The following is an 18,997-nucleotide window of genomic DNA, read 5'->3' on the forward strand; positions in this document are numbered from 1 at the left end:
ATGGCCCACGTCGACCCATTTCAATTTTGGAGGCAGTGAATACAAATGTGACAGGTGAGAGGGAAAGGGCAGAAGCGGGGAAGGAAATTCGAGCCCCTTTTGGGCTTGGGCTTCGGTGTTCTGCGCTCGGTTGGGCGGCTGTGTGTCGGTCTCGCCTGACAAGAGAGCGGCGGTTCTTTTTCTTCTAGAATTGGCCAGTGCGTCCGTGTGCCTTACTCTCTGCTCTCGGCGCTGCAAATCGAGAGAAGGCAACACCTGGCAGCAGTCAGTCCGCTCGATGGTTGAGCATAAGAATCGGATGGATGACCTTCAATATCCGCTCAGTTCGTTCGATGACGATGGACCACCTCGTATTCCAGGGTCCGACAAGGCACCGGAGAACATGGTTGCCGACCCTCGATCTGTTGAACCCTTGGCTCCTGCCATCGTCGCCGAGACAGGGCCGGTCTGCCGACCAACATGACATGGATCCATCCACCTTTTTACACCAATCCCTTGATCCGGTCTCGTCAGTCAATGCAAGCCAACGGAAAGTGAGATCAAGCTTGTCACTCCGCGGACGATGGAGCTTGGCCTTGATCAACACTGTCTCGGCCTCGCAATGGCTTGCCGATCACCTCCACGGAGAGGAGCTTTCGAAGAGGTCTAACATTTCATCATTTTCGCTCTTGGTCACGACCACGCCGATCTCCCTCGCAAGCTTCATGTCGCCGTGGGCTTGTGTTGCTTGTCTGAGGGTGAGGTTCGATGGAAGTTCATTTCCTGAAGGGATTAGTTAGCAGAGCGTGACCTGTAAGATTGACATGCGAAAGTCCCTCGCTACACCTTCCAAGCCCTGTTCATGCAGATGAGTTCCATCGGACCAGCTCTTCCAAAGTGACCCCTTTGCCGCCAAATATGTCCAGCGCGCTGCCGAATGTCAGGTCCACCTTGCCGCCTGAGAGCCGATCGACCAGCTCCAGATCACCAAGATGCCTCGCGCCACCAGCATACGTCGTTGAAATCGTCACCCATTCGCCCAGCTTCTCCACCAGCTCCTGGTCGATGCCCTGGCATAAGCCTTCCACATCCGCAGCGTGAATCAGGAACTCGCTGCAATGGTCCGCCAGCAGATCCAGGCTCTGCTTGTTCACCTCCATATCCGTCATGTCCTGCCACCTGTTCATGGCTACGGTCCACTTGCTGCCCTTCTTCCGGCAGCTGACGTCGACCACCAGATTCTCCTTGCCTACGCTGGCACTGAGCTCCTGCAATCGCTCCAAGCTGAATTTGCACTGCGGGAAGAGATACGACGTCACAATCACCTTCTCCGCGCCCTTCTCCAGCCACTCTTTGGCGTTGTCCCCGTTGATCCCGCCTCCGACATGCAACCCTCGTGGCCAGGCAGCCACCGCTGAGGCCGCAGCCTCGTCGTTCCGTGGTCCGAGCTTGATCACGTGTCCGCCCGTCAGGCCGTGTTGTCGGTAGAGCGAGGCGAAGTGCGCGGGGCTGTGCGTGGCAACGAAGTTGGTTCTCAGTGTCGAGTCAGTATCGGTGAGGGTGCCGCCCACGATCTGCTTGACCACGCCCTCGTGCAGATCGATGCACGGGCGGAAGAGGCTCTTTCTCGACCTCTTCTTCTGCTGCTGCTGCGATGATGACGAGGAGGAAGAAGACGCACCGTTGAAGAATGAGGCCAGCCAGTCGTTCTGTCCTTCGGGGATGCCTTCTTTGCGAAGTGCAGCTTGGAACGCCGGTCGCTCGAAGCACTTGTCCATCCACTGTTTCGTTGCCAAGCCGATGTCAAGCCCGAGGTTGCTGCGCCATTGCTCTGATCTGGTCTCCAGGATGTGACCGATCATGTCGATGCTGTATAGCATCGCACAGTCGGCGGCTGTAAAGTCGTGTCCCTTGACCAGCTGGCCTCCATCCTTCTTGAGCGTCTCCTCGACATACGCCAAGTCTGCCTTGATGCCTCGAGCGCACACCTTCTCCACGCCTGCCGATCCATCCTGTGTCGCAGCACCGCCTTTGATCACGTAGAAGAGCGGAATACCATGCAGCATGATCGATGCCTCTGAGAACTGGATCCACGCAGCCACGTCGATGCTCTCCTGCGTCTTCTGACCGAGCTTGGGACCGAGCGAGACGCGCGACGGGTCGTAGTAGTGCAGCAGCAGATGTTCGATGATCGCATTAGTCTCGATGATGGTGAGCTCGCCATCGGTCAGAACGGGTGAGCGTCCGAGGGGGTGAATCTGCTTCAGGTCATCGCCGGCGAGTCGAGTGACCGGATCGCGCTTGTAGTGCTTGACCTCGTACGGCACTTGAAGTTCCTCGAGCAGGAACAGGATGCGGTTCGATCGACTCAGTTCCAGATGGTGCAGCACCAGTCCGGATGAGCTTTTCGAGGTCGCAGATGCTGTTGAGCCGCTCATTCTGTCTGTTGTGCGGTTGAGATGAGGAACGGAAGGAAAGCTGATGTCGGCGAAATTGGACGTGTCGAGATTTGCGGCAGGAAAAAATCGCAGCATGGCGTGTGCGCCGTTGAAAACCCGCCTTAACGCCGCTTCAAGCGATTGTTGCTCTTTCTCATGTTCACCCACAAAAGGCACTCTTTTCGGCATGATCGTGGTGATGATGATGTCGGTGATGATTGGGCATGGAGGACTGTGATACAAGCACGCTTGGTTTACCATCTGCCCAGCTTCAGGCAGCTTAATAAGAGGTTGCCACGGCATAGACATGGCGCGAATGCGTGGCGCAGGAGCGACTTTTGCCGTAGCCCGGCGCAGCAGCGGACAAAGGTCGCCACCGCATCGACGTTGGCCGGCGTCGATAGATCATCCTCGTGTCCGCAACAATGTCGATCAGTGGCTATATCGAATTCGAGAATGAGCTTCGGAGATCGTCTGACCATCGGATCTCGTACGCCACGGGGCCAACGCTCGAACCATCCGACTCCGTACGTCGATTTCGATCCTGCGCCACTCCGCCCACGTAGCGAACACTGACATCCTCCCTTCGATCCGCACCCATGAGCTCCATTCTGAGCTTCAAGTTCAAGTGGATTCAACGATCGTCTAGCCATCGAATGTCGTGCGGCACGGCTCGAAGGCCCAACCAGGTCGTATCGCCCACCTCGCACTGCCTCATCTACATATGTCGGCATCGATTCCCTGTCGTTTCGGATCCACACCACACCGTCGGCCGTCCGATTTGGCTACCGCGGCTGGGACAAGATAGCTTCGAAGAAATGTGCGAACGTGTTGAGTGCTGCTCGTGCTTCCTAGTGCGCTTGGTAGCATCGAGACACGCAAAGCAAGTCGACCACAAGGCTGGCTGCACGGTGAGAGCCTTGGATCTTGCGCGCTCGAACATTCTCGATACAACAGGACACAGGATCGAAAGGGTTAAAAGGAGCAGCAAGTGCGTACTCAGCCTCTCTTCCGCACTCACCACTCCATACTCTTATCCACTCTTACCATCTCCACTCTCACTCGCTCCTCTCCATCACAACATACCAACTTCAGATTGTAGAGCAAAATGAACTGTGAGGTCTCAAGCTCTCTCGAACTTCAGGTCTTTGGACGCAACAACAACACGTTCTGTTCGCCCTTCGAGGGCCCTTACGGTCACAGCACCAACTGTTCCGACCTCGCTCAAGCTTGCTACCAGGGCTACGTCGTCTCTCCCATGGTCATGACGGAGGACGGCAACCAGACCGTGTACGTAGGCAACTTTGACAACGACACGAAGTTCGAAGAGTGCGCCAACAAGGTCGTTGGTCCCAAGGGCTGGTTCCAGCAGAACACCAGGAGCTTCCGAGGCTGCCATCTCGCTTTCAACACCACGGACCATAAAGATCAGTTCAACTTCAATGCGGCCTGGCCAAAGCACTCGATCGAGAGCAAGTCGATCATGTTCTTCACCTACATCGCCATCATTCTGTCGATGCTATCCTGCTTCGTCATGGTGGGCGCCACCGAGTTTCCGCAGGTGCATCACGGCCAGCACAGCCAGCAACGCCACCATCTCCCTGCTCAGCTGAAGAAGGTGGGCCACGGCTCCTTGGGAAACATCACCTTCCACCCCGAGTATCTGTCTGAGCTCCAGCCGGCGGCTCGTGGGTTCTCCGATGGAGCAGTCGCGCATAGGCTGGACAAGCGATTCGACTTTTGCACTTCGTGCGACTTGAACTTCTGGGACGAGGAGGGGTGCAAAGGCAACGTGTATCGCGTTACGGTGTCAGAGAAGCCGCTCAACGCTATTGACTGTGCGTACCCTCTTGGCTTCTGGACGTGCAGCAATCCTGGTCTGACGGAAGGGCAGATGCTGTGGGTGAGCTCTGCGGACCCCGGCTCCACGGCCCAGTCGGTGGTAACGATGGACCAGTCCTGCTCGCCGAAGGGCCCGTCCATCAAAGCAGAGATCAAGCCACGCAGTGGATGCACATTCCTGGGCGCGGTCAAAAGCGACTTCGGACTGAGGTGCTATCCTGGTGCCGGTTCACCCTTGCGCAAGCGTGGCGTTCTCACCAAGCGCCGCGGCAATACGTGCCACGGCTTCCGGACGGACAAAGCATATGACTCGTGGTCCAACACGGTGCAAGTCAGCCCCATAGTCGACTGCTCCAACCAGGAAAAAGACTGCTCGGTCTCAACAACTAAAACGGACACGACGAGTATCGAGACTTCCTGGAGCGTTACGACCGGCGGCGAGGTCGATATTCCAGAGTTGTTCAAGTTTTCCGCCAGCTCAACATTCGGTTCAAGCTACACTGACACCGTCGCCACGGCCACCACGGAAAACTATCTAGTCAAAGCCGGCTACATGGGCTTCATCGGCGCAACGGCTCCGGTCACCGTCTTTGAAGGTACTTTCACCAGCTGCGACGACCGCAAAGAGTACCCAGGCAGGGTCTTCGCACTCAAGAAGATGGCGCCTCAGTTCGGCATTGTCTACACCAACTAGACGCCCACCTGTGGGTGGCTCTTCCTCAGCTGAAAGTCATCCCGTTGAGCGGTACCAAGCTGGCCTTGGATACCTGCTAGATGCGATGGCTTCTCGATGCTCCGTGTCTCTTCTCTCCGTCTCTCGCTCCTCCGTATTCTCGTCTATGCTTCGATTTTCCCTCGTCTATGCTTCGATTTTTCCTCGTCTATGCTTCATTGTCCGTCGTCAATCTTAGCGCGAGACGCTCACTCCACTCAACTTCAAACGTCTGATGTGTCTCGGAGTCCTTGGCTCGAAGTCCAATTGATATGCGACGACAACTGATAGGCCAAGTCCGTTGTGGGCCAACCAGTGCATATGCAAGATGAGGATCGCCGAAAGGCATCTATAGAGGTGAGTTGCGCGCTCTCTCGCCGCTCGTCCTCGTGTTTGTGTTCGCCCTGCCCGATGAAGATGTGAAGAAAGAACAATAGAAGCTCGACGGTGCAGGACCGACGTGTGCGAGGTCAACTAGTCGAGCATTAGCATACGCAATTCGATGGTCAGAAGATTCTTGACGCTTGATCTTGTAACAATTTGTGAACCTCAAAGTTGTGACGATCAATGATCGACAATGACGAGTTCGACAAGATGATTCGGCGCGTCGGACGAGTCGGCTCACAGCCGACGTCCATGTACGCAGCCGGAAAGCCCGAACGTTTGCGCTGTAGCACACACAAGCTTCCGGACGATCATTTCGGCGGGGCGTCCATCTCAATGTTGAGCGCCACTGGTCTAACTCAAGCTTCCTGTCGGCCATGTGCTTGTGGAACGTCTGCCTGCCTTCTGTCCTTCAGAGAACAGGATGCACCGGCCGACGACGGCCAGTCCGATGACCACGGCGAGCACCGCATGTCAGGCTCGGTTGGACGAAAAGGATCTTACCGAGAACCCTGCGACATTGTAAATGCTTGCGTCCGCGCGATTCAATTAACTCCAGGCGCATGTCTTGACGTCGACGTCGACAAACATCATAATTGCCTACACTTTGCTTTGTCCAAGGTGTCTTCGGCGTCAGAAGTCGCAGCTGTCCGTCACTAAAGTCCCTGCAATATCTTTTCCTCCTTCTTAGGCGTCGGACGAAAGCGAGTCGCAAACGAACGTCGATCGTTGTTTGTTCCAGATCTATGACATTGGCCACGACCCTGCGCCTCATCGTGGAAACGCGTGCGTCAGGAATGCAGTCAGAATCGACAGAAAGGGCGCTCATCTTTGCGCCCGACGCTATACCGCGCACGCCGTTTGTGCTGAAGCATTCGAAACGCACGTCTGACCTGCTGAACAGTACCGCACATCATCTTCACTGAATCGCTATCACTGACTACGATGGGACCCGAAAGACATAAAGCCACCGTGATCGACTCTTCTCTTCTCTCTGCATTCATCGCTCCAGACAGCCGTTCACTTTCCTCCTTCTCTCAAGCCAAACCCCATTCCCCAAAAAGATGATTTGTGCCCTTGATCACGACCTCTACCTTCAACTATTTGGCACCAACGAGCGCTGCTCTCCCTTTGGCGGTATGGGTCACCACACCAACTGTAGCAAGCTTGCTGAGGCCTGCTACAAGGGCTACGTTGCCACGCCTCCGATCAACACAACGTATGGCCTGCAGGTCCTCTTTGCCGGTACCATCGAAGACAATCAGAAGCTGGCAGAGTGCGTCGAAACTCGCCTGGGCAATTCCATCTCCTACGAGAATGGCTTTACGAGCAACTTGGGCTGTCAGCTTACGCTCAACAGGTCTACCATCGGCGTTGATCGCAGCACGAACGCGGCCTGGCCGAAACATTCGACTAAGAACAAGGTCCCTACGTTCTTCACGTACTTGGCCATCTTCCTTTCGATCATTTCGTGCTTCACCATGGTGACCGCTGCGGAGCCTTTCAAGACTCACTGGCCCCACCGCGGCCGTCTCCAACCCGGTCAGCTGCGAAAGCTGGGTCACGGCTCGTGGGACAACATGACGTATCACACCAATGATGACGGTCAGCTGCAGACGATGCATCACGGTTCTTCTGGCAAAACCCTCCGCCCAATCATGAACACGCAGGCGGACATGTGCCCGGAGTGTGATCTTCTGTTCTGGGACGGACCTCATTGCACGGGGAACTTCTACCGCCTGATGAGCGAGGCGGAGCCGGTTGACGGCAAGTGCGACTTCCCAGTAGGCCGTTTCGGATGCGCAAACTTGGGTTTGAAGCCTAACGCCATCCTCTGGGTGAGCCCTGGCAATCGCGATTCACCCTCGGAGGCGATCGTGACGATTGATCAGTCGTGCCCGCCCAAGCCCAACGGAGGAACCGCGATCAAGCCGCACGGCCATTGCGTGCCCCTGGGCACCGTCAGCGGCGGCGAAGGCCTAACGTGCTATTTTGCCGGCGGCTCGCCCATGCGCAAGCGTCGATTGTCTAACGGCTGCGATAACTTTGTAACGGAGTCCCATTACGAGTCGCAGTCTGGCATCGAACGTGTCAGCCCCACCATCGACTGCACGAGCAGCACCTCAGACTGCACTGTCCAGGCCACTCAGTCAAAGACCCATACGATTCAGAGCTCCTGGTCTTTAGACAACGGCGGGGAGTTCTTTAGTCTCTCGGTCCACGCCATCTTTGGTCAAGAGTACAGCGATGAGGTAACAACGGGCTTGAGTGAGAGCTTCGTCATCGGATCAGGATATATGGGCTACATAGGCGCCTATACGCCGGTAACTGTGTTTGTTGGCACTTTCACCGGGTGCGACGACGGCATTGACAAGCACGGCCGGGCCTTTGCTATTAAAGACGAGGTTCACTACCGTCTAGTCAACACCAATTGGTGAAACCAACGCCGCACTTGTTTCGAGATTCGGCACTTATGACCTCGTTCGAGCTGGGTCTCTTTCTGACGACATGTCCACTCGTTTGAGGCGTTCTTCGCGCCTAGCTCGCTTCATTCCCTTCCAGCGTTTTGCCGGCTTCACTTCGATACATTTTCACTTTCCGAGACGCCGATCCCGACTCCCAGCCATCTTGTCAAAATGCTTTGGAGTTGTCATGAAAGCCACAATCGGCGAAGCTACAAGCTGGTCTTGTAGCCGACTCGATGCTTTGCTCCTTCGCGCTAGAATATCTGTTTCGTTCATGCTTCGTTTATGCTCCGTTCATGCTCGCCTTTGCTTTCCCATCCTCCCCATTCAAAGTCCATTTCTATGCGTCCTCACTTTATCTTCTTGCTCGTCTATGCTTCATTTGACGGCTGGCGCATGCTTCATCTCGTTCTTTCAATTCAATTTAAGCTTTTTCTCTCCCCACACACTTTGTCTATCGAGCATAGAAAGCTTTGGCGCAGTCTGACCAAGCTTTTCAGATGCGCATCGGAACATTTCTGCGCCCGTCAACGTTGCCGTTAGTTGTCCGAGCTTAATGTGCAAGTTGAACAATAGCAAAGAGACAACACGAACGCGTTGCGCAGGTGGGATCTTTGGCACAGCCTTGCGTAGCACGGAACAAAGACGGGCGGCGGGAGAACCGGCTGCGAATGCGTGTCACTGGCGAAACGCCCTTGACTGAACGCCGTCCCAGCCCAGAGTGAGGCGCTGGACAGGACAATGCTTTGACGCTTGCGCAGATTACTATTCTGACTGCGCTACGCTGCTTACAGAAGACATGAAAGGCTCGATTCAATTACTTCCGTCCCTCCCTTCTTCACTGAACCATCCCAACCTCAGTCCGCTGCTGTTCCTCCCTTCAGATCAAACCCTCATCGATCAGCAAGATGAATTGCGTGCCCGACTACGATCACTGGGTAACCCAGTTTGGGACCAACGAGCGCTGTTCTCCCTTCGGCGGCATGGGTCATTACACGAACTGCACCAAGCTCGCCGAGACCTGCTACAAGGGTTTCGTTGCCTCGCCTCCTGTCAACACAACCTACGGTCCTCAGGTCTTCTACGTGGGCAACGTCGAAGACAACCTCAAGTTCGAAGAGTGCGTCAATGGCCTCGGTCAAGTCGTTCATTACGAGCCTGGCTTCACGAGCGACCGCGGCTGTCAGCTTACTTTCAACAGCTTGAGCAACAACAGTGTCCTCAATACCAACGCGGCCTGGCCAAAGAACTCTTTCAAAAGCAAGAGCACCGTGCTCTTCACGTACCTGGCCGTCTTTCTTTGCTTCACCGTGATGGTCGCCGCCCGACCCTTCATTGCGGACGGCCAGCCTTCGGATCAGCTGCAGAGGCTCGGCAGCGGCTGGTGTGACAAGATCATGGACCACATCGAAGCGGGGGGCCAGCTGCGGACGACGGGTCACGGTGTTTCTGGTAACATGGTCCGCTCCACGGTGAACGAATCGGCCAACACGTCAGACCTTCGCGTTGATTACTCGTCCTTGCGCAAGCGTGGCCAGGTAGGATGCAAGAGCTTTGTTTGGGATTACCGAAACGAGACGCAGTCCGGCACCGAACGAGTCGGCCCGACCATCGACTGCCGTAATTGCTTCTCTCCCGCCACCACCCAGGTCGATCAGACCAATGTGACGCTCAAGAGCATCTGGCAGACGTCTGACGCCAGCGCCAAGGTATCTGACTTCTCGGTCCGTGGTCTGGGTCCGTCGTACCGCGACGAGGTCAAGACCGGGGCGACGCCGACCTTCTCCATCGGCGCAGGATACATGGGCTATGTCGCCGCCTATGCCCCCGCAACCGTCTTCGTGGGCAGATTCACTGAGTGCGACGACCGCATCGACAAGCCTGGTCGCGTCTTCGCCATCAGGAACCAGGTGAACTACCGCGTTGTCAATACCAACGCTTGATGCACTCGCAATACCTACAATGCAAGACCCTCACGCTTCATCTCGACTCATCTGGGCTCCATTCTCTTCATCTTCCTCAATCCACGCTTCAACGATTCGCTGCCCTTCATGTTCAATTCAATTTCATCTCCTTTTCTTTCCCCCACATGCTCTGCGGGGCGATTGAAGGAAGGCGACGTCGAGAACAGCCTTGAAGGAGTGCAACTGCTTGGATTGCGAGAAAAGTCATTCTCGGTGCTGCTGACCGATAGGAGAGAGACGAGGATGCCAAGGGAGCCTGTGGGCGCGCCGACTCGGTCGGCCTTGATCCTCGACCCTCGCAACACAAGAGCAGCGACGAGTCGGCGTCAAGTTTGTTTTAACGCAGAAAGGATACTGTATTTCATCTGCGCGCGTCGACGTCGCCATGAATGACCCGAGCCGAGCCTGCACGTCCCCACGCCCACCCTTGACAAAGCCGTGCGCAGCACCCGAATAGCTGGAAGATTGTCCGAACAACGACTTTGGCACAGCCTTGCGCAGCACTGAACAGAGCGGAAAGGTGGGAAGTTCGCCGTCCAAAGTTGCCTTCTTCTGCGCTCAGCCCTGGACCGGATGTTGTATCAGCCGGCTAATTGAAAGCATGCACAGCACAGCTTCAGCGCTCTGGACAGCACAATGCCTTGATGATTGCCCGAACGCATGTCCCAACTGCGGCTGGTCTCGAAAGGGATAAAAAGGACCTCCAATTGACCTCGTCTGTTCCTTTACATCCATCGATCCACACTCCCAACCACTCACGTCCATTTCTCTAAAGACAAGCCGTCACCCGCCAGCAAGATGAACTGTGTGGTGCGCTGCGACAATGCTCAGCCCTTCAACTGCAACGACGCCGCCGAGACCTGCTTCCAGGACGTCTATTCCACGCCTTTCGATCCCACGACTAATGTCGAGCAGATCGTCGCCGACGGCGGTCCTGGAAAAGATTTCGAGTGGGTCATGTGCATCGAATCGAGGCTGGTGGGAACGACCATCCAGAACGACACGTGTCATCTCAACGTCAACGGTGCTACCGTCGACATCGACAGCCAGCCCAATTCGGCGTGGTCGAAGCATCCGATCAAGGGCAAGGGCAGCATGTTCTTCGCGTACCTGGCCATCTTCCTTTGCCTCACCATGGTGATTGCCGCCGCGCCCTTCGAAGCTGGACGCCGCTACACCGGTCAGCTGCAGCAGCTGGGTGACGGCTCGTGGGTCAACATCACTCATCCTACCCAGGGCGACGGTCGCCTGCAGACCGTGGCTGGCAGTCCTTCCGGCCACACTTCGCTTCCTATGATGTACGATTCGACCAACATGTCAGGCTCTTCGACTGATGCCTTGCGCTCGGGCAACAAGCGTCCGACAATCTGCAAGGGGTTTGCTTGGGACCACTTCCACGTATCGCAGACCGCCGAGACGGTTGCCAGCGACACGGTCGACTGCCGCGGTAGTGAAGTCGCCTGCACTGTCAACATCACTCAGGGTATCAAGATTGCGACCGTCCTGCAGCCAGACGAAGCTGGCGCCAGGGTGGCAGGCTTCTCGCCGAAGGCACTGGCTTCCGGGTTGGAAGACGCCCTACCCGTCAACGAGATTGTCAAAAACCTGACTGTGGCCCAAGACTTCAAGGGTCATGTGGCCGCTAGGGCTCCTACGATGGTGTACGAGGGCAACTTCACCGACTGTGACGACGGCTCCGAGAAGCCCGGCCGCGTCTTGGCAGTCAAACGTCCACTCAGCTACCGTCTCATCTCGTACGACGACGACGAATGAAGCGATCGCCGTAGCCTGACCGACTGCAAGACGCTGACGATCCGACAGGACTGCCTGTTCCGGTCAACGTGGCCTCGTCACCAACCCAAATGTCCCGTTCCACTCTGTCTTCCCCTTTTATCAAATCGCTCCCTCTACTTGAGCTGATCGCTCAAGCTTCGTTACAATTCAAACCCCTTTCTCTCTCCAAGTTCAGGCTGTCCAGAAGAGCGGTTGAGTCGCACTGTGTGGTGAAAGTGCAGAGTCAGACGGGTTTCATGGGCAGCCCAGACTGTCTAGACGTCCCACCTCATGACTGTACTCAGGAAACGCTTGACGGCCCGCGATCTATGAAGTGAGGAGACTGGTCAAGGTCATGATCGTCAAACGATTTGAGAAGAGCCAGATCGGGGCTGACGACGACGAACCCGATGAGAGAATTCGAAGAAACCGAGGGAGGAGGAGAAGGGCGCGAGAGGTGTCAGCCAAATCGAGCACCGGAGCGGAGAGTGAAAAGTGACAGCGCACCGAAAAAGCGAGGCGCGCTGCCAACGCATCCGAGCGAGCGGAAATCGAAATCTGTACCTTTGGAAGCAGATCACGCTCGGCTAACTCTCTCGAATGGAAGCATCGCCTCGCCTTTCCTACGCCCAGTCTGTCCCTGAAAGCGATCGCTGGCAGCGACGGTGCGAGACCGAAAGCGGTTCAGCTCAAGCCAAGAAGCCGAGAGAATGCTTTGACCCTCTCGCATTGGCATTGTCAGCACAGCACATTGGACGCGAAAAGTGATGCAGAAAGTCTCGCTTTGATGCACGCTTGGGGCGCAAGCGGGCAACCATCTGCCGTTGCTTTGTTGCTTGCTGCACGCACACACACCAACCTTGTCGACCCAAGCTCAATGCGATCACTGCAGTGCATGGTCGACAAAGGGAACCCTCTCGAGCTGTCACCTTTCTTGGCTCTGCTCAAAGGGTTCGGACAAAAGGGCTGGACTGCAACACGCTCGGGCTGGGAAATTTGGAGTTGTTTGGGCATGTGAGCAGTCTGGAAGCGAGAGACTCCTAAATTTTGACAGCAACGCCGAAGTCGGATTTGAATTGGTGCAGATTCGCCTTCTCTAAAGTCACAGCGCAGCAGCAATTCTTGACAAGCACATGCAGCCGTGCAGCTGACATTCGAATCGCGTTCCGAGGCATGTCCCAGCTTTGCGTCTGACTTGAGAGAACAAAGAGGCGCTTCGCTGTTGACTCGGCTATGATAGGTGGGTTGTCACAAATGCACAAGCAAGGAGCAGCAGAGTGCAGTGTTGGTCTCGGAAAGCCTGAGACACACCTGAATGGGCTCTGCTGACAAGCGCAGGCAGGTCCTGCTCAGCGCTGCCCTCCCCACCTTTTTGGTTTGAAGGACCTCCTCGACGATGCTTTGATCCCTTCTTTAGGCCCGTTCCTTCCCTCTTCCCTTCTCCTTCCATCATCTCTCATCTCTCTTCCCCGTAACACGCAACCTTCTTTGGCTGGTCCATATAGAGGTTCCTTCATTCCCACCTTCCTACCACCAACACTTGATCTCTCGTCTCTCTCTCTCACTCTAGACGCCTTTCGTTGTTACCCTTTCCCTTTCATTTGCATCGCACGTTTTCTTTGATAGAATCTCTCGCTCCGCAACGCATCGCATCCCATACATCATGAAGTTCCTCTCGCTTCTCGCCGCCACTCTCGCCCTCGTCGCGACCAGCGCCTCCGCTGACCCCAGCGTCGAAGGTCTCAACCTCCCCGCCATGTCCAAGCACCCTCTCTCTATGCAGCGACGCGACGCCATCCTCAACCGTCGCAACCCCGCTGCCAAGCCTCGCATCGTCAAGCGCCACTCCAGGGGGTCCAAGCGTTCTTGCAAGGCCAGGACCACAAACGCTGCCAACGGCGTCGCAGCCAAGACCGACGCTTCCTCGCAGCAGAACAACCAGAAGCACACCACCACGCAGGCTCAGGCTCAGGCCCAGTCGCAGTCGGAAGCAAAGTCGCAGTCGCAGTCCGAGTCAAAGTCACAGTCTGAGTCCAAGTCGGATTCCAACTCGAGCTCCAACTCCAACTCCAACTCGAACAGCAACGACTCGCAGTCGTCGTCTTCTGGCAAGACCGACTCCAGCGCAGGTTCGAATGCCAAGGCCGCCTCCACCTCCTCGTCATCTTCCTCGTCATCCTCCGCGGCATCTGGCGCTGGTCTCTTCGGTGTGGTCGCCGGCAACTGTGGTGCCAGCGGTGCCAACAACGATCAACCCAACGGCTCCCAGAGCTGGCTCAACTGCGGCGTAACCTCGGGCGGCTGGAACCCTCCCAAGCTGCAGCTCGACCAGCTCAAGATCATCTCGTCCACCCAAGCCGCCGATTCGCCCGTCTTTGCGCCCTGCAAGGACGTCCTCTGGGCCTTCCAAGCCGCCGAGAAGGCGCACAACATCCCCGCCACCGTCCTCATGTCGTTTGCCATGCAGGAGTCCACCTGCAACCCCGGCGCAACGGGCGGCAACGGCGAGCAGGGTCTCATGCAGATCACCCCGGACAAGTGCGGCGGTGCGCCCAACGGTAACTGCAAAGACCCCTGGTTCAACGTCGACACGGGCGCAAAGTACTTCAAGACCGTCCTGGACCAGTCTGGAGGTAGCGTGCTCCAGGCGATCGGCCAGTACAACGGCTGGCAGATCGGTCTCACCGTTCAATCAGCCACCGCCGCCCGATGGCAGGGTCATTGCTTCGCCCAGAACAACCTCGACTACCTCTACCAGATGCTCAACGGCTGGTTCCTCGGCAAGGCAAACACGTACAGCATGGGCACCTACAAGAACCTCGCCATGTGCTGAGCTGCCGTCTCCATTGCGTTTGCGGCCCCCTTGTCGGTGTGGACCGCAGTGGTACAGGCGACCACTTTGTCGGACAGCACCGCTTTGCGTTGGGCCATCGCTCGCTCCCTTGTTCTCCTTCGTTGCTCTTCCTTCCACCTTTGCTCGGTCTCGGCTCGATGCTGGATTGGACCTGAAATGACAATTTGTTGTTCCCGCGCTAGTCGTGGGAAGAGGGAACCCCGATTTGCTCTGCGTGTGGGCGTGTGCATACATCTCGATCGTGAGTACGAGATTCGCTGCACAGAACGAGTCTCCAGTGCGGCACTGACATGCGAGCTGTTGAATCAACGCGGCTTCATCCACTTCATGATGCGAATTGCTATGAGTGCGATGCTAGTGTACAAGGTCGGAACAAGGGGTATCAGGGGGAAGGAGGCTCGTCCGCATTCACGGAGAGCTGCATGGCGAGTCGGAGCTGCTCTTGTTCGGAGAGGTTGTCGAAGTCCTGTTCGAGGGCGTCGAGTGCACGTGCTGGTTGGGCTGGTGCTCCGCTTTCCGCGGTCGAACCGGATTCTGCCGTTCGAGCCTGCGGCGTCCTCGTCCTCGTCGTCGTCGTCGTCGTGGTGAGGATGTCCTCCGGCAGCCCCCCACGTGCAGCATTCTCGGTGATAGCGGAGTTGTTCGGCTGATTGCTCCCCATCTTGCGCTGCTTATACGTCCTCCCCTCACCCACTCGAAACGGCTGCGTAAAAACCTCCCTCAACCGCTTCGCCTTGACCTCCCCAAACCCGGGACACATCCCAACCTCCTCCACTCCACCCCCTACAACACCCTTCAAACTGCCAAACCGCGTCAACAACGTCACCACATCCGTGCGATTCACGCCTCTCACCTGCGTCAAAACGTTCGTCACCTGACTCAGATAATCCTCTCCCACCCTCTCCTTGATCAAGTCCGGGGGTTTGTGTTCGAAGCTCTTGTACGTCTCGACGTACTTGCCTGCTTCTTCGGCAGTCCAGGCGATGATGAGGGTGAGATTGTTGATGATGCCCGTTTTGGTGAGCTCCTTTATCGCTGCTTGATGGTCGTTCACATCGCACAGCACCAACAAGATCCTGAGGGTAAACATATTGCCCAGCTTTTGGATGCGCGTATGCACATACTCCGGATGCAATCGGTGATATCGGATCGAGAGGAAGAGGATGCAGGAGGAGAGACCCACTTGATAGTCAGGGACAATGTCGGCGTACTCCCAGCCGATGTTGCGGATGTGTTGGAGGAGCGGATTGCCCCGTTGGCAGTTGTTGACGAGGATCGTGTTGCCTGTGCCGGCGGCACCGCGGATGAGTGGGCGCGGGCGAGGCTGGACGACCGAGCCTGCGCCGGTGGAGGGGTTGGTGGTGGTGGAATTCATGTTGCGTGGAAGCGCAGAGGCAGGTTGGAAGGATGAGAGCGGACGACGGGGGCTGTTGCTGCCGCTAGCCGCGGCGTTGGCCGATGGTGGGTTGCCGGACATGAGAGCGAAAGTGCGGTGCGTGTAGCCTTCACTCGAGTAAGAACGAGGCGAGAGTTTCAGACGGACTGAGTGATGCGAAGACGATGCGATGTTGCGAGCCAGAACGAGAACAGAGACGAAATCCAGGGGTATAGAGCTAGATCGAGGGTATATTCGTAGCAAGGAGCGACCTACCAGGAGTGCATAAGAAGCAGGATGAGCAGAAGATGATCAGCCACAGTTCGCTTCGAATCGAGCGCAGAGCGATGACAGCATCCCAACGTGTCCTCTCGATAGCATGCACGTCCCGTCGTTGCGTCAAGGGCGCAAGATCAGAATTGCAGAAGAAGAAGAATTAACTCGGCACCGGATACAATGATCCTTGGACTGTTGAGCTTGTGAATGTGAAATTTTAGTCATCACTTTGATGACAAGCGTGCATGCTGTTGCGAGAGGGTTGGCGTCGATGGCTGTCGTTGCTGGGTGGAGTCGAGCAGGGTAGACTTACGATTGGGGTGCGAGCGCAGAGGCTTCTCGCGATTGCGCTTCTTCGTGGGTGCTCGAAGAAGCTGCCCAGGGTAGCGCCAATGACGAGATCAAGATGTTGAGGAGGTGCAGGGCATGGTGATGATCACCGACGACGACGTGTGAACCCGGCAGTGCGCGTGGTCGATGGATGAGCCGTGCGACGTGCGATGCTGAGTCGCACTGAGCGCTGTGCGAGGGTGATTCATCGCTTCGGCCCTGTCACTTTGTGCTCATCTAGAAAGTGGAGGATCGGGCTAATATTTCGCAGTTGTGAGATCGAAGGTCCTCTCGGGAGATGGGCCTTTTACGAGCTCGGCCGAAGCTTGACTCCTAGTCACGTGTTGATCAGTTTCAGTCGCAGAAATTTCAGTTTTAGGCCAGAGATTGGTCAGATCGCGCTGTGCTGCCTCACAAAATCATCGTCCATCCTTGCGAGGCAGCACAGCGCGACACTTCGAATTTCCTCTCACCCAGCCACTCCAGACCGAGCCAATTCGCAGCCCAGAAGGTGCGAATCCGTGCCAGAGCAGCCAGCCCAGCCAATTCCACATACAGCGGAGCGGGCCAGTTCGAGTTGAGCACCATCGGCCGCCATTGCTTGTCATCGTTCTCCTCACCACCAAGTCAACCCCCCATCAATCAGCAACAATGGGTCGTGTCATTCGAGCTCAGCGAAAGAGCGGTGGTATCTTCACCGCTCACACCAAGCACAACAAGGCCCCCGCCAAGCTCCGCGTGTACGACTACGCCGAGCGCAACGGTTACATCCGAGGTGTTGTCAAGGAGATCATCCACGATGCCGGTCGGTGAGTATTTCGACGACAAAGGCAGGCATACAGAACAGCATCAGACGGCATCGACATCAGCATCAGCAGTTAGCACAACGAAGCAGCATCCGCCAGCATTCGACAACCCTGCAGCAGACTTTCTTCGACCAGACAGCATACTTGCAGACAGACTCAGTTGCCAGGACCAGCAGGGTCAAAGGGAGGAGATCGGTTAAGAGTTGGCAATCGTCGTGCTGTTCATCGCGACACATCAACAAGGCAGTTGAAAGGACCGACTTGATAGCAATGCGTAGTTGGCTTGGGGAGGGATGGGGACGACGGGGCAGGTACAGATCGGATAGCTCGCAGAGTTGTACGCTGCGGTGCCGTCTAGCCCATCAGCCTGGAATACTCGATCAGAAGCGCACATGTTCGATCAGGGACTCGGCCATGCATGCGCAGGCTTTTGATTGGTATTCACGCTTCAGAAGAACAGATACCAAGTCCTTGCCTCAGCAACCGCCAGCGGCACTCGGCATCGAGCCAACGCGCTCCTCTTCCCCTTCGAAAGCAGTCCGGCGCCCGGCAACTGTTGCAACACAGTCGCCAGTTCATCGACTTCTACGGCCTCTACTGTTGCTGTGATCGCTTGTCAACTCAGTCCGCAGATCACGACGGCTGCTAGCACGCCGTCGCTCGACCTCATGCTCATGATGCTGTTCTGTTCTCGCTCAGCCAAGCTGCGATCTTTTCCAGTTCAACAACATCGAAACTGACTAATATCTCTCTTCCTTCTATTCAATAGTGGTGCTCCCCTTGCCAAGATCGCTTTCCGTGACCCTTACAAGTACCGCACCCGTGTCGAGACCTTTGTTGCTACCGAGGGTCTCTCCACCGGCCAGTTCGTCTACTGCGGTAAGAAGGCTGCTCTGAACGTTGCCAACGTTCTCCCCCTCTCTTCGCTCCCCGAAGGAACCATCGTCTGCAACGTCGAGGAGAAGTCGGGTGACCGTGGTTCGCTCGCCCGCACTTCGGGCAACTACGCCACCATCATCGGTCACGACGCGAACGGCAAGACCTCGCGCATCCGTCTGCCCTCCGGTGCCAAGAAGACCGTCCCCTCGACCTCGCGTGCCACGATCGGCATTGTTGCCGGTGGTGGTCGTATCGACAAGCCGTTGCTCAAGGCCGGTCGTGCCCACCACAAGTTCAAGGTCAAGCGCAACTCGTGGCCCCGCACTCGTGGTGTGGCTATGAACCCCGTCGACCACCCCCACGGTGGTGGTAACCACCAGCACATCGGCAAGCCCTCGACGCGCTCGCGCTTCGCCCCCGCCGGTCAGAAGGTCGGTCTCATCGCCGCCCGTCGTACCGGTCTCATCCGCGGTACCATCAAGACCAAGGACGCTTAATCGCGCTCCCTTGTTCTGCATTCGGTCTCGTGTTTCTTCTTCATCACCATCGAGCAAGAGTCTGCATGGAAACGGCACAGTCTGTTCTGCTCTTTCATCTGTACTTTTTGGCGTTCCTCCAGAAGAGGTCGTCCCCACACACTCTCATCCTGCCGTTACCATCACACAAAAAGAAGAGATTGGTTCTGTTTTTCAATTATCAGTCTTTGTTTCCTCTCGCCTTGGGTTCTTTGTGTCAGAGTCTTGTGCGTGGGTTGTGAGATGTGTTGCTTTGCGCGGCGATCTCATGAGATGGGTGCGACGATCGACTGTTTTCCACGCCATATAGCGCAAGAGCTGTGGCCTCGTCGTGTTGCAACCAAACAACAGTGCAAATTGGCACAAGCGACACGGGCGGCTGTTGTCAAGTGGGAAAGAACTTTT

At 56.4% G+C, this 18,997-nt stretch overlaps 8 protein-coding genes across 8 annotated transcripts; 6 read left to right on the top strand and 2 right to left on the bottom strand.

The window, feature by feature from the left end:
* Positions 1–839: 839 nt before the first annotated feature.
* Positions 840–2,417, bottom strand: PSEUBRA_003803 (Histidine biosynthesis; the record flags this gene model as incomplete). The annotated part of the gene is made up of 1 exon (XM_016436902.1): positions 840–2,417. The coding sequence occupies one exon, from the start codon at positions 2,415–2,417 to the stop codon at positions 840–842; it is 1,578 nt and encodes a 525-aa protein (XP_016291803.1).
* A 1,108-nt stretch (positions 2,418–3,525) lies between these two features.
* Positions 3,526–4,953, top strand: PSEUBRA_003804 (uncharacterized protein; the record flags this gene model as incomplete). Its single annotated transcript, XM_059465167.1, has 1 exon — positions 3,526–4,953. One exon carries the CDS (start codon positions 3,526–3,528, stop codon positions 4,951–4,953), a length of 1,428 nt encoding a protein of 475 aa, XP_059321442.1.
* Positions 4,954–6,494: 1,541 nt separating this feature from the next.
* On the top strand, positions 6,495–7,793 carry PSEUBRA_003805 (uncharacterized protein; the record flags this gene model as incomplete). The annotated part of the gene is made up of 1 exon (XM_059465168.1): positions 6,495–7,793. One exon carries the CDS (start codon positions 6,495–6,497, stop codon positions 7,791–7,793), a length of 1,299 nt encoding a protein of 432 aa, XP_059321443.1.
* Positions 7,794–8,728: 935 nt separating this feature from the next.
* PSEUBRA_003806 (uncharacterized protein) lies at positions 8,729–9,763 on the top strand (the record flags this gene model as incomplete). Its single annotated transcript, XM_059465169.1, has 1 exon — positions 8,729–9,763. The coding sequence occupies one exon, from the start codon at positions 8,729–8,731 to the stop codon at positions 9,761–9,763; it is 1,035 nt and encodes a 344-aa protein (XP_059321444.1).
* An 819-nt stretch (positions 9,764–10,582) lies between these two features.
* Positions 10,583–11,557, top strand: PSEUBRA_003807 (uncharacterized protein; the record flags this gene model as incomplete). Its single annotated transcript, XM_059465171.1, has 1 exon — positions 10,583–11,557. The coding sequence occupies one exon, from the start codon at positions 10,583–10,585 to the stop codon at positions 11,555–11,557; it is 975 nt and encodes a 324-aa protein (XP_059321445.1).
* Positions 11,558–13,220: 1,663 nt separating this feature from the next.
* PSEUBRA_003808 (Lytic transglycosylase-like SLT domain protein) lies at positions 13,221–14,390 on the top strand (the record flags this gene model as incomplete). Its single annotated transcript, XM_016436877.1, has 1 exon — positions 13,221–14,390. The coding sequence occupies one exon, from the start codon at positions 13,221–13,223 to the stop codon at positions 14,388–14,390; it is 1,170 nt and encodes a 389-aa protein (XP_016291804.1).
* A 403-nt stretch (positions 14,391–14,793) lies between these two features.
* PSEUBRA_003809 (DNA repair protein rad10) lies at positions 14,794–15,786 on the bottom strand (the record flags this gene model as incomplete). Its single annotated transcript, XM_016436908.1, has 1 exon — positions 14,794–15,786. The coding sequence occupies one exon, from the start codon at positions 15,784–15,786 to the stop codon at positions 14,794–14,796; it is 993 nt and encodes a 330-aa protein (XP_016291805.1).
* A 1,257-nt stretch (positions 15,787–17,043) lies between these two features.
* Positions 17,044–18,574, top strand: PSEUBRA_003810 (Ribosomal protein L2, C-terminal; the record flags this gene model as incomplete). Its single annotated transcript, XM_016436892.1, has 2 exons — positions 17,044–17,201; positions 17,968–18,574. 2 exons carry the CDS (start codon positions 17,044–17,046, stop codon positions 18,572–18,574), a joined length of 765 nt encoding a protein of 254 aa, XP_016291806.1.
* Positions 18,575–18,997: the final 423 nt, after the last annotated feature.

The sequence above is a fragment of the Kalmanozyma brasiliensis genome (assembly GCF_000497045.1).
Source record: "Kalmanozyma brasiliensis GHG001 unplaced genomic scaffold PSEUBRA_SCAF25, whole genome shotgun sequence".
NCBI classification, from domain to species: Eukaryota; Fungi; Basidiomycota; class Ustilaginomycetes; order Ustilaginales; genus Kalmanozyma; species Kalmanozyma brasiliensis.